Genomic DNA, 24,386 nt, shown 5'->3' with positions numbered 1-24,386 from the left:
TGGCTTATTTTTGTTCTGCACACGGGGAGAAAACTGCCACTCATTTTTACTTCTTGAAGGATGATTTACTTCTCCTGGTGGTGCTTTCCATGTGGCTTTATTGGAAGGGCCCCAGCCCCAGACAGGATAGGAGGTGGGGTTGGAGGGGAAACGGGACTGCGCTCTCACTGTGCACCACAGTTGAGTCCACCAAGGGGCCCACGTCGGGGATGGCGACGGTGACGCTGGTGCTCTCGGTGGTGGCCTTGTCCGTGTTGGCCGTGATGCAGGAGAGGTCGGGCTCACTCTGGCTGATGACCCGGCCCATGTCTAGCTGCACATCCCCCAGCAGGGCCTGCTCACTGCTACCTTCCGGCTCCTGCTCCGTCGGCACCATGTCCTTCCCCACTTCCAGCTCAGGATGGGGCAGGACTAAGGGGGCATTAGCCTCATCAAGGCCTCCTGCCAGCCCGGAGCCTCTGGACACCATCAGACTGTTGGTCCTGTGGAGAGAGGAGGAGAGAGCTGGTGCTCAGATGCTGTCCCCAAATGGCGGGTGTGCCTGGCACGAGGGGAAGGTGGGGAAGCTCAGGCAGCCTGGAAGGCACAAAGCCACCACCGCCTTCCACCCCACCCAGCCAGGCAGAGAGGTGCTAAGACCCACACGCCATGGTCACTGCCTTACTCCTGTCCTTCTATCCACGACCCACTTCCAACAGGCCCTCGTTTTCAGGGGGACAGAGCCCACTGCCTGTTATATTTATTCATACCTCACAAAGTGTGTGTCAGCATAATTTCCATTTTATAAAAGGGGAAACTGGAGCTCAGAAAGGCTTATATTGAGGAATGCCTAACAGCAGCCTGTGCGCTGTCCATCTGGGACCCCGTGACTCACTCACCTCCTTAAATCCTGGGCTCTCTCTTCTTGGATCGTTGGCTCCTTGGCACCATGGTTGCCCCTGAGCTCAGGGTCCTTCTCCCCTTCAGTGGGCATGGCTTCATCCAGACTGCGTTCCTGGCTAGCAGACCTGCTCCGAGAGGCTGAGGAGGACTCCTTGCCTTCCGTCCTGACGCGGCGATGCCGGCTGCGCCGCTGGCTCTGCCTGTGCCTGGCCCGGTCCTCAAAGGTCACCACAGCCTCTCCTCCCCCCGCCTCCTGCTGAGTCGGGTCACAGTTCCCATGACAGGGCCTGGCCAGCCACGGCGGCTCCCGCTGGCCCAGGGACAAGGGGGTCCTCTGGTTGTCCAGGGCACTGGATCGGTCACCTCCATCCCCCTTGAGGGACCCCCCACGGCTGATGCGCTCCTCCTCGAACTTCTCCAGGGCCAGGCCCAGGGCCAGGCCCTCGATGGCCCTGGGTCTCCGATAAAGGCTGGAGTGGGTGTTGAGTGGGTTGAGGGAGCTGAGTGGGTTGAGCGGGTTCATGGACGGCGCCTCCTCCCTGTTGAGGGCCTCCTGGCTGGACATCTGCATGTGCTTCCTCAGCTGGCTGGTGCGCTGCTCCCACACAGACATGTGGTGCCGGCGCCTCCGCTCCCTCCTGCCAAGGGGAAAGGGCAGGGCTGTGGTCAGAGCCTGAAAGCTGCAGGCAGGGAGGGTGGCCGCAGGGGCCATGTGAGAGGGCGGGACACATGGTGGGGGCAAATGGGAGCGCCCAGGACCTGAAGACAGGAAGCACAGAAAGATGCGAGGAGCAGGCGGGCCACACGTGAGGAGCTCATCGGGCAGGTGCCTCCCAGCCTGGGCACTTTCCACTCCAATCCCTGCTTTGCAGTAACTGAGGGGTGGGTAGGCATCAGCCCTGGGAGGGGTTCCAAGTCCCCAGGGCCTGCTGGGGCAGCAGTCCACAGGCTTACCACGTCTTCACTCCCCTGCTCTCCTTGCTTTCAGGGCGTCTGCTTGTACACACTCAATGGCCCTTGATTCAAGGTCAAAGGTCTTTCCTCCTCCTCTCCCCCTCAATCTCCCTTCCCTCTCAGGTTACAGCCTGGGACAATGAGGGCTGAAATGGTCAGATACCATTGAAGGGTGAGAAGAGTGCCAGGCAGACTTATTACAAAAAGTCTTGATACCACCCTCAAAAGTGAGAGTGCTACGAGTCTCTTTCACAATAGCTAATAAAAGCCACAGAAGGCTAAGTGCAGAGACCACCAGCAGCTCATACTCAAAACTGCGATTGAGCATTTCAGCCCAGGGGCCTAGAGGAGCAATGACGGGGCAGCAGAAACACATGAACACAAATGCAGGAGAGCACACGGGAGAGGGCTTGCTGGGTGGACGGGGAGTCACCTCCTCCCCACGCCTGTGCCTGTGGGCGCACACCTACAAACCGTGAAGGGGACACGCAGATGTACCCACACGCACCCTCACTGAGGCCCACACATAGCTGTACACAACTGCCTACGTGAGAGGTACACCCACCAACACTAACACAACATATACTCATTCACAGGCCAGACTGAAGAGCGAAAAACACACAGGTCACATACGTAGACACACACTGATATAAGCAGATGTTGAGAGGTGCAGAGGGCATATCCACAGATCATGTGAACAGAACACACACACACACACCAAGCCTCACACTGACATGCACACCCAGTGCCACTTTGTCTATGGCAAGGACAACGACACATTGTCCCACACCCACACGTAACCACTCACAAACACGCAAACTGGTACACACATACAGGTGGCTGCTGCGTGGCTCCCACATCGACATGTGGTGTCTTCTCCTTCTGTCTCTTCTGGGGAAGAAAAACGAACAGGTTCAGTTCACCCCAACCTCTAGGAACCTCAAGCCCCAGAGCCACCAGCAGATTTCTGGAGGGGGACACAGAGTCCTCTGCGTGGCCATCGGGTCTCCATGTGCCTGCTTGCCTTCTGTAGACTCCCCATGTTCGACTCTCCAATGCAGTGACTTTCAATTCCTTGCTATGTGCAAATACATGGATCTAGGTTTTGAAGCACACATGCAGAGCCACACAGGCTATGCCATTTCACACGATCCACAGCTCCAGATGCTCAAACACCATGCCCCACAGGCACGCAAACTTCCACCTACACATTCTTCAGATTCCTATTTTGGAAATCCAGTAGATGTTGCTGAGTAGTTTTCTTCCCCTCCCCCTAGTCATTTCTAGGGCTAGCATAGCACATTCATTGGGTGTGGCTCCCCAGCTCATGAGTCCTGTAGCAGACCCTGACCCAGCTTCACAAAACATGCAGGGGAGCAAGTGCTCTGCCATGCATGATGTCAAGGCTACAAAGTGGTCCATGGTCAGAGGCAGCACCATCTTTCCATAGGCCACCATCCATGTACTCCAGGATATGAGCAGTGACCTCTGCCTATGAGCAATGCAGAGGCCCTGGCCATAGGCCCTGTTCTATGTTCGGCAGGGCAGAGCACAATATTGACCTTCTAAGCCTTGTAGAGAGAAAACTCTCTTTCATATGCATATTGTGTTCTTACAAACACAAGGTTAGAATGGCGACGTATTAACTGTGCCCACAGAAAGAGACGGGACGCCTGGTAAATAAGCTGTCAGCACAGGGTCAATGCTCAGCTAGAGGATGATACATCTGGGCTATCCTTGCAGTAAGCCTGCCCCAGTTACTGGCCTGATGAACTCAGTCCAGCCTGATGGGCCCTGCTTGGACCTGGGATGTTGGCAAATGCTGTTCCTCTCCTGATAAAGCTGATGCCCACCCACGGAGAACATGCTAGGCAAATTAATCCCCATCAACTACCATCTTTCACATGTCTGCAGAAGAGCCCCCACCCTCTGAGGGAGCAGAGGCAGTTGGTCTGAGGCCCACTCTGGGTGTATGGAAGATGCACAGTGCACATGTGTGTGGCTGCCCAGGAGCACCCACTGATGCAGACATCGTTGTGGAGAAGCCTGTGAGCTCCTCAACTGAATACATCCCTCAGCATCAGTGGTCTGCAATGCAACAAGGCACAGGTGGGGGCAGGAGAGCCAAGAAGCATGGGTAGATACAAAAGTAGAAGCATATGCTCTAGACAGGCAGCATGCACACCTGCTAGGAAAAGCACATCACACCATCTATTTGCAAATTCTCAAATATTCAAATACCCGCTATCCAGAAGCATGTGTGTAAGAGTGTATGTACGTGGAAGGATTCTCTCTCTCACACACACAAGCATGGGCATTCTCTCTACTCACATATGCACAGATTCAAACTTACATTCATACCTAAAATCAGAGAAGCATCCACATGTCTCCAACTCATATGAATGAGACCTTGTGTACACCCCACAATAGCCTTGTGGGATAGGAAGGGCAGGTGGCATTCTTCTCATTTCAAAGATGAGGCAACAGAGGTTCTGAGATCAGAGTAGTTGTCTCTCTGAGATCACAGAGTATATTAGTGAGAGAAATATAACTAGCACTCAGGCACTTTGGTTTTTAACAGTGCTTCTTCTGTGTTTCCCCATGGACAGCCATGTTTGCACTTAAAGTGTAGTCCGAAATCAGCAGTTTCGCCTTAACACCCAAGCAGGGCATGAACACCTGAGCAAGGCATACACGACTGAGCAGAGCACACACACCTGAGCAGTGTATGCACACTGGTGCAGGGCACACACACCTGTGCAGGGCACATACACCTGAGCAGTGTACACACATCTGTGCAGGGCACACACACCTGTGCAGAGTGCACACACACCTGAGCAGGGCACATACACCTGAGCAGTGTACACACATCTGTGCAGGGCACACACAGCTGAGCAGGGCACACACACCCGAGCAAAATGCACACACACCTGAGCAGGGCACACACACCCGAGTAGGGCACATACATCTGAGCAATGTACACACATCTGTGCAGGGCACACACAGCTGAGCAGGGCACACACACCCGAGCAAAATGCACACACACCTGAGCAGGGCACACACACCTGAGCAGTGTACACACATCTGTGCAGGGCACACACACCTGTGCAGGGCACACACACCCAAGCAAAATGCACACACACCTGAGCAGTGCACACACACCTGAGAAAAATGCACACACACCTGAGCAGTGCACACACACCTGAGCAGGGCACACACACCCGAGTAAGGCACATACATGTGAGCAATGTACACACATCTGTGCAGGGCACACGCAGCTGAGCAGGGCACACACACCCAAGCAAAATGCAGACACACCTGAGCATTGTACACACACCTGTGCAGAGCACACACACCTGTGCAGGGCACACACACCTGGGCAGAGGACACACACCTATGTAGGACACACACACCTGAGCAATGTAGACACACTTGTGCAGGGCACATACACCTGAGCAGAGTACTCACACGAGCAGGGTGCACACATCTTTGCAGGGCACACACATCTGTGCAGGGTACACATACCTGAGCAGAGTGCACACAGCTGAGCAGGGCACACACACCTGGAGGTGGCTCACACCAGCAACACCAACCTCACAGCACATGTATAGCACCAAAGCCCGGGTGTCTGCTGGTCTTGGATGTTTGCAGCACCTCCTTCTACCTCGCTGTGCCCTGATGCACACTCTGCTCAATTCCCACGGCCCTGCCGGTGCCTACCCACATTTCATTCATTCTTTCATTCCAGAAATAGTGAGTTTCTACTCTGGGCCAAGCATCGTCCCAACTCACATCTCTCTAAACCCACTTCTCCCCCAGGCTTCCTCATCTCAGTAAATAGAACCACCCACTCCTAAGTGGCAGCCAGGCCCACCCATCCACATTTTTGGATACCTGTGTGTATGTGTTTTTAACCCAAACTCATGAGTTCAGGGAAGGTGGAGCAGAAATTACTCAAGGCCCAGAGAATATTCCAGAGAGGAATATTCCCTATCAATCTTTGGCATTTCCCTATCAACTTTTAACAATTTGGAAGGGAATTTTTTTCTCTCACTCACAGAAGAGGGATCCAAGCGCCAGGCCTTTAGTTTTAAAAGGCAAAGGCAAGATGATGGCCATGCATGGAGGGAGGTCCCCCCCACACACACACACAACCCTGGCACACCCCACAAGGCAAGAAGAGGCTGCTGGGAGCCATTTACCAGAGCTCTAGCCAACCAAAGGCTCCTCCCTTACTAGCTTCAAGTAACAATGACAGGGTCATTGCCAGGATAGACTTCCACCCCCTTGGGGGTCTCAGACCATCCCACAGATGCCCCAGCACCACTCACCACTCACACAGCCCTCATGCAGCCCTGGACGCAAACAACAGGAGTTATGTGGTTCTACAGTCACTTCCCAGCCTCTCCTCCCACACCTCCCCGTCTCACCATGCAGAGACCAGGCCACGCAGGGCCCAGGCCGACTGCCTGTAGCTCTACCACAGGTCCAGGCTGGCCCCCTGAAGCAGTAGACTCACCACTCTCCTTTATCACCTCCTGTTCTCTCCCTAGTCCACTTCAACTGGGTTCTGTTCCAACCTGGCCATGGAAATGGCTCTTGTAAGGTCACTAACATCTTTCATTTTGCCATATGCAATGGTCCCTTTTCTGTTCCTTATTGTATGTGATTTTTCTACAGTATGCAGCACCGGCACCCACTCTTCCTTCCTGCAGAGTCTTCCCTCACAGGTTTCCAGCATACCATGCCTCCTGTTCTTTCTCTTGCCTCCTAGCTGTACTCCCTTGGTCTCCGTGGCTGGTTTCTCCTCGTAGCAGGATCACCGTCAGCCTCTGTCCTCAGCAGCTAGGTCTCTGGGATACCTGACCCATACTGATGACTTAAATACCATCTAAACGCGAATAACCTCTGCCAATCATTGTTTTAATTCTGACTTTTCTGAGCTCCTGCTGCAGGTAACCAAGAGCCTATTCAACACTTGGATGCCTTAGAAGAGTCTCAAAATGAACTTTAGATTTCCACCGGTTTCCAAGGATCCAGTAACTACCACCACCCCCCAACCCGCTGCTTAGTCTGCAAAACCGTAAAACCTGGGATCAATTTTTGTTTCTTCCCTTTTATTCATCCTCACCCCTGCCACATTGAATCCATGAGCTCATCCTATTGGCTCTCTCTCCAAACTACAGACTGAATGGGATTACTCATGTCCTCCATTTCCCCCACCCTAGTCTAAACCCCCATCACCTCTCCCCTACTTTACTCTGAGAGCTGACTCTTTCCCTGCCTCCACTCTGGCCCCTACAGTCCGTTATGCTCCATAGAACAGAGTGACCTTTTTAAAAGTGTAAATCATATCCTATTCATCCTTCCACTTGAGGTCCTCCTGTGATTTCAGCCAGAATAAAAGCTAAATTCTTCCACCTGGACTTTAAGGACCTCAGAGTCGGCCCCGTCCCCTCCCCGGCCCTGTCTCTATCTCCCCTCATTAATTACACATCAGCCACACTGGACCTTGCTGGGAACACTCTTCCTTCAAAATGTCACAGGACTGTCATCTACACATTTAGGTCTCTGCTTAAACAGCTCCCCCTCAGAGAATCCCTTCTGGCTTGACATAAGCTGCTCCCACCCAGCTCCTGTACTTCTCCACTATAGGACCCTGTTTCATTTACTTATAGCACTTGTCACTATCTGAAATGATGTGCGTGTTTATTATCTATCTCGCTCACTGTGTATTCTCAGGAACAGTTCCAGTATGGAGTAGGTGCACTCCTGCAACCAATAGTTTTGTGAGTTGATGAATTGGCTGTTAGCACAGGAGCTCAGTGATCAGTGAAGGGGGCAGCTGACTCACTCGATCGAAGGCATGTTGGGTGCAGACATCGGGCTGACCTCCTTGGCCTTCTGCAGTGCATGTTTCTGGTTGAAGGCCTCTTCCTCCTCCTGTTCATCCTAGACACAAAGCAGAGATAGCTTTGCTTGGGATCCCCAGGAAGGAGAGTAGCTTCCCTTGGCTCTCCTAAAGAAGAGTTCTGAATACCAAGTGAAGTCAGGAAGACACAGGAAGAGGATAAACAAGGTAGCGAGATGTTAGGTTGGCTCGGAGACTTCTGATGGCCAGAGGCCAGGTCCCTTGGGAGTCAGGAGCCTCACTGCTCCGGCATGGCCAGCAATCCTTGTCTCCATCCTGGAGCCATCCACGGGCTGCTCATGAGAACCAGGAGAAGTCTACCCCAACCCGTAGTCCTCAGTGGAGCTGGCTATGGCTGTGGAGGTCAGTGGCAGGAGCTGACACTTCTCAGATGTCCTACAGTGTCTAGAAGTGATGGAGCAGGGGCCTTCCAGGCAAGGACCCCGCCGAGTAAAGTGCCGAGGCTGAGCACCCCATTGCAGTGTCTTCCCTGCACAGCTAAGTGGGTGCTCAGGCAGAGCTCTCATCCCTTCAAGCAGCATTCCTGCAAGCATCCCCTCTGTGATGAACCCAAGGAAAACCAGCTCAGATAAAAGGATTAGAGCTGATAAGAGCACATACATCTTCAGAGCATGCTATGGTTTTCACAGACATTATTTTACTTGATCCTCACAGTAATCACGTGAGGTACACAATGCAGATATGGCATTCCTGCCTCACGCATGAAGAAACCGATGCTAATGGAGATCAGGAGTCCAAGCCAAGCCAGCATAGCCAGTGGCAGGTGTGGGACTCAGACCCAGTTTCTCAGCTACTTAAAGCTGGTATTTTTCCTACCATATATGCGGATAATAAGACCCTCAAGGATGTAGAAAGAACATCAGAGAACGCATGGAAGAAGCTCAGAAACGTCAGCAGGATGCTATGCACTTCTGTCCAAAACCAAATTGACACTCTCTGTGGAGAAAAGGGTATTTACTCATCTCTGTAGACCATCCCACTGCTGTTAATATTGCCTCCCCATACTGGGGAAATTAATCAGAGAAAAGAAGGGAACAGTTCTGTGAAAATTTCCCAGAACTGTATCTGGGAAATTTAGTATCTGGCTTCATTGAAATTTCCCCAAAATGACCTTGGCCACTGGAATATCCCAATAGCCATAGCCCAGGAACTGTGATGGCCCTGATCTCTCTCCTACCAAAACCCAGAAGGGTTAAGTCATGTGATTCAGGTCACACAGCCATAGGTTGCAGTAGCAGAGGTGGAACTTAAAACCAGGGCTCTAGAATTTTCCTGACTCTCCATGATAATCCTGGAAAGGACTCCTTTGAGGGCTCATAGAAATTAAGATGTTATTTTTTGTGTTCCTTGAGGCCCCCTAGGTGAGGCTGAGGCTCACCAAACTCAATAAAAGTGAACCAGGCTTCCATCATCGGTGTGTGGCTATCCAACTGTCCAGAAGTTTCCAGAAAGGGCCTTCTTGGCAGGCCTGAGTCAGACAATGTAGACTTTTGGAGAGAGTTCCAAAACCCAGAGGGCACCCAGTGGCACTAGAGAAACATCAGATCCCCAGAGAACAATGCTTACCTTGGTCAGCTCCTGGGCGTTGGCTAGATTATCTACAGCAATAGCCAAGAACACATTCAGTAGCGTGTCTGGGGTGATGAATTAAGGATGGGCAAATAAGAAAAGCAAAAGTCTTCAGCAAGCCTGAGAGGCCACCTAATGATCTTTCCTGCCTGGGACACTAACAGGAACAGAAGCTACCCTGAAGAGTCACTTAAGCAGGGGCTGTGGGAACAGACAGGGAGATGCTGTACAACTCTGTTGAAAGGAGAAAGAGGGTATTTCTTCCTTCCTTCCACATATCATCTCTTTACCCAGGATAAAGAAATACCTGAATCAAACCATCTGGGGGCCAGATGGGGTGAGGAGAATTACAATACTGTGAAAAGTTATTATTTGGTCTTTAACTATGTATCCCAGCATACAACTCTTAAAATCCTTAGAAACTCCAAAGTGATATCTGGTAGCCCCTAGGTAGCTTCTGGACGGGGGCTGGTCACCAAACCAAGGCATGATTAGAGGGTTGGAACTTTCAGCCCTATCCCCCGAACCTCCAGGGAGGGGGGAGGGACTGAAGGTTAAGTTGATCATGAATGGCCAATGGCTTAATCAATCATGCCTATGTAATGAAGACTCCATAAAAATCCAAAAGGACAGGGTTCAGAGAGCTTCTGGATAGCTGAACATGTGGAGGTTCCTGGAGACTGGCACTCCCGGAGAGGGCATGAAAGTTCTGTGCCCATCCCCAATGTCTTTCCCTCTGCCTCTCTTCAACTGTATCCTCTGTAATATCCTTTATAATAAACTGGTAAATGTGTTTTCCTGAGTTCTGTGAGCCACTCTAGCAAATTAACTGAACCCAGGAAGGGGTTGTGGGAACCCCAAATTATAGCCTTCAAAACACAGGTAAAGTAACCTGAGGCATGCAATTGTCATTGTAAGGCAGTGGCAGTCTTGGGGATTCAGCCCTCAACCTGTGGGATCTAATGCTATCTCCAGGTAGATAGCATCAGAATTGAATTAGAGGACACCAACTAGTATCCGCTGCAGGATTGTTTGCTTGGTGAGCAAAAAACCCCACACATTTGGTTACAGAAGTCTTCTGCATTGATTGTTGATGAATAAGGGAACAGAAAAAGCACTTTGAATTTGTTCAGCCACATTCAAAAGGTCTTTAGACAGCTGTGGCCTCTACCCATAGCAATAACAACTAAGAGAATCACTGAACAAGATGTGTAGGGAGCTCAGTGTGGGAGCTCATCTGCCCATTCTGGGAGGCTGAAATTGAATCCTACCTAGGCCAATGGGCGTCACACCATTCTGTCCTTAAAGACAAAAAGAATGAGATTCCACAGCCCCTGTTACTGAGCATCTCCCAATAATGAGATGCTAACTTCTCCCGTTCTTCTTGTGAGGGTCCTGAAGGGTTCTACATTTCATTTAACAAAATGTCACACAGCAGACATGATTCACTATGAAATATATTCCTATGCCATACTCTAGGGCCTGAAGTCTCAGTTTCCAACTGTCTTCAAAGCCTATGTGTTATGGAACATAGAACTGTTGTAGCATCAAAGTCCAGCTCTGACTACCCCCAGAATATCAGGACAATTATTATGCCATTGGGACACATGGCGCTTCCATGACTGTGACTCACTACCTGGTGTTCTTTTCATGAGTTTCTTATGTTGAGCTTCTAGTCAGCTCCAACCTCTAGATGTTTTCAGGGCAGAAAACTTAAAAGAGCACGTCTAGTCTATGAAGCTATGGAAAATGCAAAAATACACCTGCATCCCATGGTTCTCCCTTTTTATTCTACTAATCCCAATTCATGGCCAACCCCACTCCCCAAAAGCATCTAACAGTTGTATAGAAGTTTGTAATTATAAATCACATGCAAATAAATTGTCTCATTTAGTATTCACCACTAACAAAGGAGATAAATATTATTATCCTCCTTTCAGTTGTAAAACATAGAAGCTTGGAGTGATTAAGTAACTTTCCCAAGGCCACACAGCTGATACACAGAGTTGCTGGGATTAAAACCTAAATCTCCTGGTCTAGATCTTGTGATTGGATAGGGCACTGGAGTTAGATGGAACTGGACTTTAGTCTCCCTTTACAATTTAATAGTTATTTTACTCGAGATTTTTTTTCTCCTATAAGGATTAAATAGTGCCTATGAAGCACTTAGTTTAAGGTCTCACGTATAGCCCAAATACAGTACATATTTGCTAGAATTAGCAGTAATGGCATTAATCCTAATGCTAATGTTTTGAGATCTTACTATGTGGCAGGCTTTGTTCTACATTAGCATGTAATTAATTCATTAGTGGCATAATGTGCCTATTTCAGCCTACAGTGATCTCTGCTTTGTCTAATGTTGTCCAGCTCATAGTACCACCAACCATTCAATGTAACAGTCTCCTATGTTATTCTTTGCATACATGACAGATTTGGATAATACTCTATCTTGTTTATGTTTGTATTCTTTACCCAACTAGTACATGAAGTCCTTCAGATCAGGATCCTTATTTACTTTAGTACACCAAACAATGTCCACGCCCCTGTCCCACCAACCCAAGCTCTAGCACCACCACCACCAATACCTCCTCAAATGCTGGTCCAGGAAGGCGGGCAGCTTGAGGAGGTACATCTTAAAAAGGATACAGTTGCCAAACAAGGTAAGCACAATGAAGTAGATGGCAGACCACATGCCTGAGCTGACCCCGCCCTGGGAGCGGATCCCATTGTACATCACCTCATTCCAGTCCTCACCCGTCAGGATCTACACAAAGCAAATGACAGGCACATCAGAAACCTGGGCTGGTGGAGAAAATGGGGTCAATACCAAGGGCAAATTCTGGGCCTGGGTCTTTTGCATCTACCCCTTTGCTTGACCATCCTGCCAGGGAGTTAAAAAAAAGTCCCATAAATAATCCTGAACTTTCTTTTGATATGGAAGAGAATTTTAGACATTGAAAATGGAAGGAGAGCATCAAAGGGAAAGGTTCTGTTCCTCCAACTACAGAGTGTCTCCCACCTTCAGTTTTGCAAGGTCCTTGTGGAAATCACACAGATCAGGTGGTCTGGTCATTACCTAACTGTCCTCAGAGCTGCCCAGATACAGGGTCTGGAACAGCAGCAGGATTGGAAAGAGCCTTGTGAGCTGCAGTTCAGGAAACTTGGGTTCTGGTCCAACCTCAGATTCTGGCCAAATAGTATTTTTCTTTAGGTCTAAGATACTATCAATTTTGAATTTTCCCCATGATTTAAACAGTTGAGTTTTGGGGGGAGCAGGGGTGGAAAAGAGACCTTGTTAAATAAACACCATTTAATGGATACCTTGTTAAATGGGTTAGAAGATGTCCCTAGATTTCAGAAAACCATAGATGTGATTCTTGGCTGAATGCCTCAGACTCAATGTCTCCTGCAAACTCACAGGTGTGGGAGAAGGACAGTGAGATGGTCCCAACAGAGCTCTCTTATTATTGGTAAGAACAAAGCCACAGAAGTTCTAGGGATTATTGTAGTAATGACCGCTCAACTAGAAAGAGTGTCTCACTCCCCTGGGAGGAGCCTGGAAAGGAAAAGCAGAATTGTCCTGAAACTCATCCTTGTCTTGCAGTGTGCAGTCCAAGGGACCTCACGCAGCACTTGTGAACCGTCAGCTGGCCTCATACCTGGAACACGGTCATGATGGCTGCAGGGAAGGTGTCAAAATTTGCCGAAGGAGTCCCATCATTAAAGTTAAACCTGAAAAAAAAAGTAGAGAAAAGAATGGAATGAAAATCTCACATACCAAGTTTTTCATTCCCCAAGATCACAGTTTTCATCACTTCTTTTCCCCTTTCTTCTACAACCCCCTTCTTCCCTACTTTTTCCCCATTCCACATAACTTATAAAGACTGTAACAATGACTACTACTGATGAACTATGCACTTTGAAGGATGTGCCCATGCTGCACATTTCAGGGACAGCACCAAAGAAATGGGTCCCCGGAACGAGAACCCTGTACAGCCTGAAAGTAATAAAAGCAGAGATGTTTACTCCACATATGCACGCACTCGGTGGTCAATTCAGGCCATGGGCAAAGGCAGACAGGATAGTAACATGGTGATCGAGTTAATATTAGACCCTGGCCCAACACAGGCTAGGACTAGGTTTTGAGCCTCCTTTGGATGGAAAGCTTCTGAGCACTTACCTGCCACCAAATAACTGCATTCCTAGGAGAGCAAAGACAACAATGAAGAGGAAGAGGAGGAAAAGTAAACTGATGATAGACTTCATTGAGCTCATCAAGGAGACCACCAAATTCCGCAGGGAAGCCCAATACCTACAAAACCCAGACAATGTGACAGCTGTGAACACTGCATACCAAGTTAGCCCCCAAGCCCAGCTCAGCATCTGCCTGGTAGTCTATGAAATAACCTGCATTTGTATATTTGTAGGAAGTAAAGAGGGCAGCAACCTATTGCTCCCCTTGGGAATGTGGCACCATAGATATTTTTGGTTTAATCTTTGGAGAAGAAGGAAGAGCTAAAGAATAGAGAAGGGGTGGGGCAGGGAAGGGATACTTTCCCCCTAAGGGGGAAAGAGAAGATGGAAGAAAATATAAGGCAGAGAAAAGGTTCTACTCTCAAAGTCATCGGGAAAAGTCCAAATTCTGCTCACTTACTTGGTTATTTTAAATATTCTTAGAAGCCGGAGGGCTCGCAAGACACTGATTCCAAAAGACGTACCAGGTCTGAAGATTGCCCAGACCACTTCAAAGATACTGCCCACTGTGACCTAGAGAGGCAATGCCAGTCACAGTGAGAGGAGGAGGAGGAGAAGAAGAGGGGGCATTCTAACGCCCAGCACACAATCAACAGCTCTCAGTGGGGGATGGGGGAATAAAAACTCTCCTCTCCCACCAGCCCTACCTTCAGAAAAACTACCTATGTGGGAAGCTGCCACCTCTCTCCCATTGCTCTTCAATCCCCTTCCTAACTTTAATCCTTCATATTGTAGATTGGCTTACTGACGCCTGTCCTTGGTGAAAACTACAACAGCCAGTTGCTGCTTCTGCTGCTCTGACAAAGGAGTGGTACTCAAAACAAAGAAACTGATTTGGATTAGTACAAGTTTCATCTCAATACAGAAATCTCAGAGAAGGTCTACATTCTCTCATAATCCTAAAATTCAGTGCTAACAAGAACGTTTCGGTCCTTGATATAATAAATATCTCTCAGTCACAGAGGTCTTGCATCCCGCAATGTGACAGTTCATGGTGATGTAGGATCTGATTGCTACAAGATGCAGCAATTGCAGATGAACATTTCAATTTCCTTTTATTTTAATTATGTATTTATTGAATGTCCACTATGTTCTAGATATTGTGCTAGGAGAAACAACAACTATTAATCCCGAGAGTAATGCCGAAAGGTACGGACACAAAGAAACTAAGGTTAAAGTGATCTCTCACTAGCTGCTATGCCTGAAAATTGCCCATACTCAGAACCATATGCTCCAAGTTAAAATGTAGATTAGCAAGTGCTCGAAATCTTTAGCACCTAACTGAAGCTTTGGCAGAAAAAGTAGTGGGATTGGCACAAAGAGAAGTGGTTCAGGAGCCCAAAGTTCTGCGACCCAATTCTGCTGCTAACTGGGTATATGAACTTGGGCACGGGAGCTTCTATTTATTCTTGTGTAAGTGGGAAGGCTAACTCCTGAAATGTAATATAGTTCATAGGACTCCTGTAAGCGGCAGGGGACAAAAATAAAAGATATGTGAAAGCACCTTGAAGTGTTAGCACAATGTATACATTTAGATATCCACACTATGTAGAAAGTAAACAGCTGACTGAGAGATTCTCTGTGGGGACTTGCTAATATAAGAGTGTGTGTGTATGTGTTTGCGTGAGGGTCTATCTAGATAATTATCCCAATTTTAAACTGAAGTAGAAAAACAAATACATAAGCTTCTCTTTCCTATGGAACCACCTCTAGAATCAAGTCCTTTGTCCTTCTCAGGCTTCCCCCAAGATAATAAGTGGTTCAAAAGTCTGGCTATGGGTAGCTTTGTAAACTCTCACGGAGCTATACACTTAAGTGTACCCTTTATAATGTATGTGTTACATTTTAATAAAAATATTGAAAATTAAAGAGCTTAGAAAAACAAATAAACCTTGCATGGGAAGGATTCATTCACTTCTGAATTCCCTTTAGCTAATCTTATCGATTCTCTTTTTATATATTCTGATTTCAGTATCTCATGCTGAGTAAGGAGCAAGCTGCTTATCTAAAACCACGGCCTATCAACACAAAGCAGGAGCACAGGCAGGCTTCCGATGACTTACCCCAAAATCAAAGCAGTTGAATGAAGAGTGAAAATAAAGGCGAGGCCCCATGCCATACATCTTCAGGGACATCTCCAAGAGGAAGAGTCCCAGAAACAGAAATTCTGCATAGTCTGGAAGTATTAAAAGTAGAGCATTGGTTCCACATGTGGGGTGGGCTCAGGCACTTCTCAGCTAACACACCCACTTACAGAGCAGCTCACAAAAACACATGTCGGGACATTCGGTAGCCATATCAGGCCAGGGCTGGGCAGAGCCTAATGATGTCTGAGTACCCTCTGACCCAGGCTGAGTCCCAGGCGCACTCAACAGATCAGCATTGCTCTCTTTCAGTAGGCAGGCCTGTCACTGGCCTTTATATGGTAGAGGGCCCTTAGAGGGCAAAGAGAGGACTTACTATGGCTTTGATCAAAGGGCTGGATTCCTCCCCACACACCCAGCAGGGACAGGCCCCTGACCCTCACTCATGCCCAGTGGCAGTCTAATCTGGAGCTGACCTATCAGCTCTTCTTCCGGTCTATTTGAGATCTCCATTGCCCTGAGAACTTCCTGCCCAGGATTTCAGTGATCAAAACTCCCGATCATTGAGCCTCCTTAAGAAAGGAAGTGAAGGCTTTGTGGTACCCAAAAGTATAACGCTATGCTATCTTGTTGATTCATCAGCAATGATCTGTTTACCTAAAGAATGAAAGCTGGAAACAGTCATGAGATACTCCAGCCCCCTTGAGGATGATGTGGCCTCCCTCACAGTGTGAAGAGGTAGAACTCCTCCTAGCAGGGTGCTTTGCTCTCTTGCGTTCACACACACACCAAGCTGCCCCACATGGGGACCAGCAGAGGAGGCTTTAGAGAGAGGCTTTACTTACAGAGGAGGTGGGTGAGCCACTGGGGCTGGTTGTGATGGACAATGGCCACACAGGCAGTGTTGAGTGCTACAAGGCTCAGCACAATCCAGTAAAACACCTGGGATTTAACCATGTGGCGAATGGAGATGCGCAGAAGCCTTTCCTTGTGCCGGAAATAAGAGACCCCATCTACCTTTGCACTTTTGATACTGGCTCGGGCCAGAGGTGTGCCTAAGGGGAGAAGTAAGGAAGAAGAATGAGGCTGCAAAATATCCTGTGGTCATCCTCCACGGCCAGGGAGCATTCGAAGGACAAGATGGGCTGCTCTAGTCCAAGGGCAAGATGACTGCCACATTGCAGGTCTGGAGAATCCCCATCTTATGGGCTCAGTAGTTTCTACAGGCAGTGAACCTGTTTTTCCTCTCTGGGCACTCTCAGTCCTAAGAAATGGAAAGATTCCCCAGGCAGGACACCAGCGTCTTGAATCTTAATAGGATCGTGTTTATGTTTGCAACAGATTGGGCTTCTCTCTGCCCTTTCCTTTTAAATAGCTTCAAGCACTACAATCCTTTTGCTGCATTGGTAGTATTTCTACTACTGGTGGCACAAAACAGCAAGGAGCTTTGTAAGTCTCTTCTGCTTTTGAGGATGGAACAAGATTTTTCCCTTTTTCTGGGGAGGAAAAACCTACCATCAGCCAGAATCTCTAGGAGCACCTGAGATGGAACCCATAATATTAAAGAATTGCCAATCAGAATTAGTTTTAAGTTAAGCAAATGGCTTCAAGATCTCACATCCATGTCCCTGGAAGCAACAGGTCCTCAGGATCCTTTGAACAATGTCCCAAAGTGGGTTCTCATCATCACTCCCAGGAGAGGGAGGATACCTCTGCAAATGGAATACATCTGCCACACCTGAAAAACTTGGGTTGGATTCTTAGCTCTAAATCCCATGTTTCATGTGAACAGTATCCCCAGGTCTTTTTTTTTTTTTTTTAACAAATCATAATCTAGATTCCATTTCCACCCTTTTCCTTAATTACATTCATAAATTCTGGACTGTTTGGATTCTTTCCCTCCTTGTGGTGCTTCTCAAAAGATAGGATCTTCCTTTTCATGGGCGATCAGAGAAGTAAAAGATCTAACTGGATCCACTCACCCACAGAGGAGATATCAACACAGTGCTCATCGCTGGAGTCTCGGGTCATGGCCTCTGTCCGGCTCCTCTTGATGGTTGCCCTTCGAAGCACTGCACCAGGGAAAGGGAAGGCCAGTGAGAGGCCACAAGTACACCCAGACCATTCTGGACAAAACTTTGAGGAATGCAGGCAAGAGGCCTTGTTTGAGGTCCCTGTAACATTGGCATCTATCTGCCTTTAATACCTGAGCCAGGGTAAGAGAAATCAAGGACGTCTACTAGACCACAAATGCTGTGCTCACCAGCACCTCCTGCAACACAAGGGCTCTGGAAGCCATGCTAGAGCCTATCTAAATGCAGAAGGTAAACAGGCACTCCGTATCCATCTGAACTGGCTCTTCACCTACAATGCCACTTCCTGGTAATGAAAGTGGTCTCAAGGTGACCCCCACACATTTTAAGAGAAGGTCCCTTTAGATAGCATTGGTTGTAGGACGGCCTTTTCCTCGCTCAGTATCAATCACATGCCCTGGAACAAAGCAACCCTTGGGTTTCATTTTCATCACTTTAAAAGGCATTTAAATCTGTGACTCAATTCCCTTCATTTTAAAGCATGAGGGATTTTATGACTGAAAGACTCTCATTTCAAATCCCAGAGCACCGTCTTTTATTTCTTTCTCCCCTTTTGATCAAGAGAGATTGCCATCGCCGAAGAGGGAGCAAATGCAACTGGAATAAGGCGTCAGAACATTTCCTTACCTTCTAAGGCAGATGTTCCAGAATTTTTATTTTCTTCAGCGAGCATGACTTCCTCTATATGGAAACAAATGGTTTGGTAAATTATCTGTAAATGCCAAATTACTCTGCAAGATGAAAATCCCTCAGGGACAGCTCCAGCTTAGGGCAACAGAGAGAGAGAGCAGAGTTCAGAGCCTGTCACAGGCACCAGCATCAGAAAGAAAGCAAGTGTCACAGAGGGTGCACAGAGAGCTCCTGAGAACAGAAAGGAAGCCTCGGGGAGGGGGTGCTTGGGGTAACAATCCACTCTGTGTCTGATACCCCTGTTCAGGAGGATACCTGTGAGAGGAGAAGAAGAGGCTAAAATCCTTGATAGGAATGAAAAATTTCTATTTCTGTTTTTAATTCCACCCAGCTTCCTGTCTTTCCTAACTCCTTGAACTTCTAGCTGCAAGAGCTTCCTTAGCTTCTCTTGCCAGTGGCCACTGGTCATAACATCTACACCCTCATTCAGGAGCTGAGCCCACGTTTTGGGCTTTAGTCTATGTCTCTGAGGAGGGGTCAGAGGAAGATGCCCAAAGGTCCTCGGAGACAGGACGGGGGCTTGTGGGCTTCCTCCTGTCCCCATTGCTTCCATCCTTTCTTGGTTTACCACAGCCTGAGCCAAAGAGGCTTGGGCCAATCATGAATTTGTCCCTAAGATAAAATAAAAAGTAAGTATTTGGTTTTTGTCTCTGGTTCCTGGCAGTCTTCCGTATGCTAATGAAATGACTCATGGAGGAGAGAGGGGCCCCATAGGTTAGAGGAGGTAGCTTGTAGCCAGAGCAAACAGCCACAGGACTGGAGGCTAGAACTTTCAGCCTCTCCCTACTCCCACTTCTAGGGAGGAGGGGGCACTAGAGATGAGTGTAACTGCCAATGGCTGATGGTGTAATCGAGCATGCCTATGTAATGAAATATCCATGAACCCCCCTAAATGTTGGGGTTCAGGAGGCATCTGAGTTGGTAAACACATCAATGAGCTGGGACGGTGGCATTCCCAGAGAGGACACGAAACTCTGTGCCCCCCACCCCCATCCCCTGCCCTATACACCTCTTCCATTGGGCTGTTCCTGAGTCGTATCCTTTATAATACAGTATGGTTTTTCCAAAGTTCTGTGAGTCATTCTAGCAAATTACTGAACCAGTGGGGAGTGGGGGGGGGGAGGTTGTGGGAACCCCAGATTTGTAGTCAGCCAGGCAGATATGCTGGTTGCCTGGAGACCCCACTTTTGGCTGCCATCTAAAGTGGGGGCAGTCTTATGGAACGGAGCCTTTAACCTGTGGGGTCTGTGCTAATTTGAGGTAGTATTTAGTGTAGAATTTAACTGATTGTTGAACACCTAGTTGGTGTTAGAGAACTGAAGGACTGGTTGATGATGAAATAATATATTTGCTTATTGGAGTTCTAAAACAACACCACACAGTCCCCTGTATTCTTCCCTCTTGGTGCCCCCAGGAGCAGTCCCATACTCTACTGAGGTGTCATCATCTGAAGGGGAATATTTTCTACTAAGACTTGTTGGACCAAACCTCACTAGCATCCCTCCAAGTGCACCAACAAAATAGCCTTTCTCTCCCAAGTCTGGTGGGATCCTGCATGCCCTATGAGGAGGAGTGATGGGATGAGTTTTGAGCCCAACCCACAGGTCAGGGAGCTGGAGGCCTCAGTAAACATTCCCTAAGATCCCAGCTGCTAGGGGAAAGCTAGCCTCAGACCCTACTAAACAATGGTTTAATTTAAACATAAACACTTTTAACAAGTAAAAGGACAGTAGGAGAGGTTAAAGTCATTACCATAATTCCAGCTGCAGATAAAACTGAGAGTACATAATGTATTTCCTAGGGAGGCGAACATGTTAAGGCTGGGATAGTACTCATAGGACGGCCATTATTACCAAGTCATAAATGTTTGCTTTCTTTTTTAAGTATAGCCTCTGGCTAAGTTAATAGGTCAAGTGCTATTGGTGAGGCACTCCTGCCTGCAGACATAAAGGGGTTTTAAGTCATTTTATAGCACATGTTTGGAGGGCGTCATTTTAAAATTAGGAACGTGTTAAAATCCCTCATAGCAACTTTAATCACCTTAGCCAGACAGTTACTTTTGCTATACACAATGTCTGGGCTTTGAGGTGGGCAGATCTGGGGACCCCCCAGGATAGATGGAAGGTGTGTGGTGCTGCTGAGATTTCTGGGAAGCACTCAAGGGCTCTGGATGTGCTGAAGCCACCCCCCTTCCTCCCCACCTCATCCCTTTTGCCAAGTTCGCTTTAGAACTTGAGTGTCTTTCCAGGGAAATGTAACCCATATGTCTCTGATTCACTCGCGCTCCATTTGTAAAGGGAAGGGCCAGGAAGCACATTTTGACGTCGCAGTGCGTCTTTTTTCTTAGAAGGAGAGAGCTGGCTTTGCCAACTGGAAGAAAGGGAAGCCTTGGAATTCTGCAAGTATTTGAAAAGCAGAGCCCCAGCGAGCAGCATACCCTGCCACCTGACCTGTGTGGGGTGGCCAGGGCTGGGAGGGCTCCTTCCTGGGTCTGCTGCCAGCTCTCTTAGTGGTCTGTCAGATGGCTCCTCCACCAAGAAAGCCAAGGACAGCTGGGACCATCGAGCTGCCTGCCTGGCCTGGAGGCAAATCTGCTTGCCCTCCCATGGCAAGCCTGAGTTACCATTCTGGGAAGCGGTAGGGGACATTCATGTCTGCTTCATCCCTACACAACAGCCTTGGAGGAGAAAGGGCGAAACGCAAGTATAGTCAATACACATTGCTTATGTTTCCAGAGGCTACAAGGGAGTGCAGATAGCAATCATACATGTACTCTCTCAACCCTTGGAGGCCACCAAAAGTTGACTGCAGAGCTTAGAGAGGGTTTTTGTGTGTTGGCAGCCACAGTGTCATAGTGTCCTTCCAAAGTTCCTACAGAAGAATAAGGCTCAAGCAACTAAGCACTAAATCATACTCCAAATTTTTCCTCTGTGACCTCACTTTTGTGCTATGTTTTCTATTAGGAATAGAGAAAAGATACTGACTGTCATATGTGTAGTTTTTTAAAAAAATCACTTGTTCCTCTGGAAGAAAATGAAGATATATAATACTAATGAAAACCAACCTTTAAAATAATAAAGAAAGCAAACCCGCCCCTTTTCTTGACAAGTATGGGGGTGATTGATACCCCTCATAAGCATCTAAGCCACAGCCAAACTTGAATCTAGTGGTTCTGTGGGTTAATGAAATCATGACAGGTTTGGACCTATTCTCACAGGCGGCTGAGAACTATTCCTAATGCTGAGCCACAGAGTGAGAACTGATGACAGCTCAAGGCTTAGGAAAACACCCGTTCTCACCATTATCTCCTCCCTGGGTGATGGCAATAGCCTCACTACTAGTCCCTCTGCTTCCAACCTTGTCATTCTATGGTCTATTCTCAATGCAGCCAGCACATGCTCCTTTATGGTCTAAAGTCAGAGCACATCAGTGCTCTGCTCAAAACCCTCCCGTGGTTCTTGTGTTACTCAGAGTGAAGCTCGTAGCCCTTACAGTGCCCCATAAGGTCAAACACAATTGCTGCCCACTTCCCCGGTGACAGCCATCACTCTGTCTCGTGTTCCTTCTCCCAGTTCCTTCCCCCTTCTGCTCCTCAGGCACCCCTGGCTCACTCCCATGTTAAGTACTTGGTGCTGAAATACTCCTCTCCCAGATCTTCCTCTGGCTCACTCCTTCATCTCTTCAAGTCTACACACCAGTGGGGCCACCCTGACCTCCTATTTAAAACTGTGGCACATTCTATACTCCATAACCCTACCTTGATCAGTTTTCCCATAGTACTTACTACCTTATCATTGTCTTATGAGTTACTTATTTATTATTTTGTTTATTGTTGCCTTCCCCAACTAGAGAGCTTTACAAGAGGAGAGCTTTGGTGAGTTGTTTGACCATTTGGCTCACTGCTGTATCCCAAGTGCTTAGAACAGGGTCTGGCACAAAGTAGGTACTCAATAAATATTTGCTGAACAAATGGATGGCTGTGAGCACCAGGAACAGTATTATAACACACCATCAGCCCAGTCTCAGCTCCAGGATTGGGTTATGTTACTTTTACTCAGTTCACCTTGCTAAGATGCCTGCCTTAAGGTGTTGGGTAGATGGGACGGTTTGGTAGACGGGACAGTTAGAGCCCAGAGGAAGAAAGTGGGATGAGCAGGGAACCTTAAGCACCAACCAGGCATCCAAAGTGTCTCTCTTCTCTTGTCTAGGCTGCCCCTTGAATGGGAGAATTGGGAGTGAGGGGCCGGCCCTGATGTCTCTGCAGCCCACTCACCAGCCTCCTGCAGCCCCCCAGGCCTACCTGCTTTGTCTATCCAGGCACGGTAGCCATTCAGCTCACGCTCAATCTGCTGCTGGCGCCGCAGTTTCATGAAAGCCCTTCGGTTCTCCACTCTCTCTCTCTCTTTGGCAAATTCCCTGTGGAAAAGAAGGATAAGATTCACTGGGTTTGGATAGGGCCATGACTAAGGGAAAGGGTGAATCAAGCAACAGAGACAGAGCATCTGAGCAAGTACCTCTATTAAGCTCATGTACCCTTTCCTCTGATCCAGGCTGCAAATATGACCTCCTTACAATGTTACACAGAAACACACCTCATTCAGCCTCACACAGGAAGCCTTCCCAGACTAGCTGTATTCCAATCAGGACCAAATGATTGCTTGCTCTATTTTGAAAGGTATGTTCTTAGCCATGTGAGAAACTAGGTTTCAAAATGCCATGTTCCACCTCTTCAGCTACAACGAAAACCCTTAACCCTCTGAAGGGCACAGCTACTCTTTCTCCTTTTGATAACAATAGCGATTAATGTATATTGACCAATTATGATCAATATATGACCAAGGCTTAGGAAAACACTTGTTCTCACCACTATCTCCTCCCTGGATGGTGGCAATGGTTTTCACACCCGTTAACTCATTTCATCCTCACAACCATCCTACGAAGTATTAATAATATTAAAATTCCTATTTAACAGATGGGGAAGCCAAGGTTTAGTGAGGTGAAATACCTTGCTGAGATTTGAACTCTAACAACAATGCCGTGTTGCCTCTGCTGTCCTGTACTCTGGTGCTTAATAAAAGCTGCCCACTGAAGATCAATGAGGCTGATGACTTCAAAGGCTAAAATGCTATTCAAAGGTGGCTGATGTCAGTTAAATAAGAAAGGAAGGGACGTGGGAAGGACACCTGACTCCCATAAAGCCAGTGGGAAGGTGGGTGGGGCGGGGGTGGAGGGGAGATGACGAGGCAGAGGGAACACCCAGGTGAGGGTCAGGAAGAAGACAGAGCCCATGACAGGCTCAGGGGACTAATGCTACTTGGTGTGACAACAGGAATGAGAAGGCTACAGTTCCATGGGAGAAAGAGGAGAGAAGAGGACTAAGGGTTCCCTGGTAGACAAAAGGAGGATCAAATTTAATGAGTGAAAGAATGGGGATAAATAAATCAGTTTCCTAACAGGTTCCTCCGGAAGCCACCTCTAGCAATGCCTTTCTCATCACCAAACACCCTTCCAGGCTAAGATACTCCTTACCAGTGCAGTGCCTCCCAGCCGTGGCTCAGGTGTTCTCCTACTACCTGGGAAGCTGTTCTACTTATTAAATGTGATCTCCATAAAGAACTGCAGGCCAGGCACAGTGGCTCATGCCTGTAACCCCAGCACTTTGGGAAGCTGAGGTGGAAGGACTGCTTGAGCCCAGGAGTTCGAGGTTACAGTGAGCTGTGATTGTGCCACTGCACTCCAGCCTGGGCGACAGAGCAAGACATTGTTTCAAAAAAAAAAAAAAAAATAGAGAGAGAGGTGCAGTCTGAATCTGAGGGAGTTCAGCACCCACTGTGAGTCCTACCAGTTTCTCTCTCATGTCTAGGGAGGAAGAAATGAACGAGGGGCTGGGGAATGGGCCCCAGCCACAGTGCGGGGAAAGGGGAGATG

The 24,386-nt window shown here is 48.1% G+C and overlaps 1 protein-coding gene across 3 annotated transcripts in view; it reads right to left on the bottom strand.

Annotated features, from left to right (window-relative positions):
• CACNA1E (calcium voltage-gated channel subunit alpha1 E) overlaps positions 1-24,386 on the bottom strand; it is a 325,029-nt gene that overhangs the window by 68,899 nt on the left and 231,744 nt on the right. For 2 of the 3 annotated variants that reach the window (XM_015122410.3, XM_015122438.3), the window contains exons 8-21: positions 22,759-22,874; positions 18,396-18,449; positions 17,658-17,747; positions 16,521-16,730; positions 15,655-15,767; positions 13,992-14,104; positions 13,518-13,649; positions 12,997-13,069; positions 11,984-12,101; positions 9,335-9,402; positions 7,691-7,788; positions 2,671-2,727; positions 879-1,520; positions 169-482 (exon numbers count right to left, since the gene is read on the bottom strand). In XM_015122410.3, the coding sequence (XP_014977896.3) occupies positions 169-482; positions 879-1,520; positions 2,671-2,727; positions 7,691-7,788; positions 9,335-9,402; positions 11,984-12,101; positions 12,997-13,069; positions 13,518-13,649; positions 13,992-14,104; positions 15,655-15,767; positions 16,521-16,730; positions 17,658-17,747; positions 18,396-18,449; positions 22,759-22,874 (2,198 nt within the window). The remainder of the gene's footprint in view (positions 1-168; positions 483-878; positions 1,521-2,670; positions 2,728-7,690; positions 7,789-9,334; positions 9,403-11,983; positions 12,102-12,996; positions 13,070-13,517; positions 13,650-13,991; positions 14,105-15,654; positions 15,768-16,520; positions 16,731-17,657; positions 17,748-18,395; positions 18,450-22,758; positions 22,875-24,386) is intronic. The other variant, XM_077986562.1, reaches the window with a different exon arrangement.

Source organism: Macaca mulatta, chromosome 1 (assembly GCF_049350105.2).
Source record: "Macaca mulatta isolate MMU2019108-1 chromosome 1, T2T-MMU8v2.0, whole genome shotgun sequence".
In the NCBI taxonomy this organism is placed as follows: domain Eukaryota; kingdom Metazoa; phylum Chordata; class Mammalia; order Primates; family Cercopithecidae; genus Macaca; species Macaca mulatta.
The sequence above is the reverse complement of the archived record's forward strand: the minus strand, read 5'-3'. Positions and strand labels throughout refer to the sequence as shown.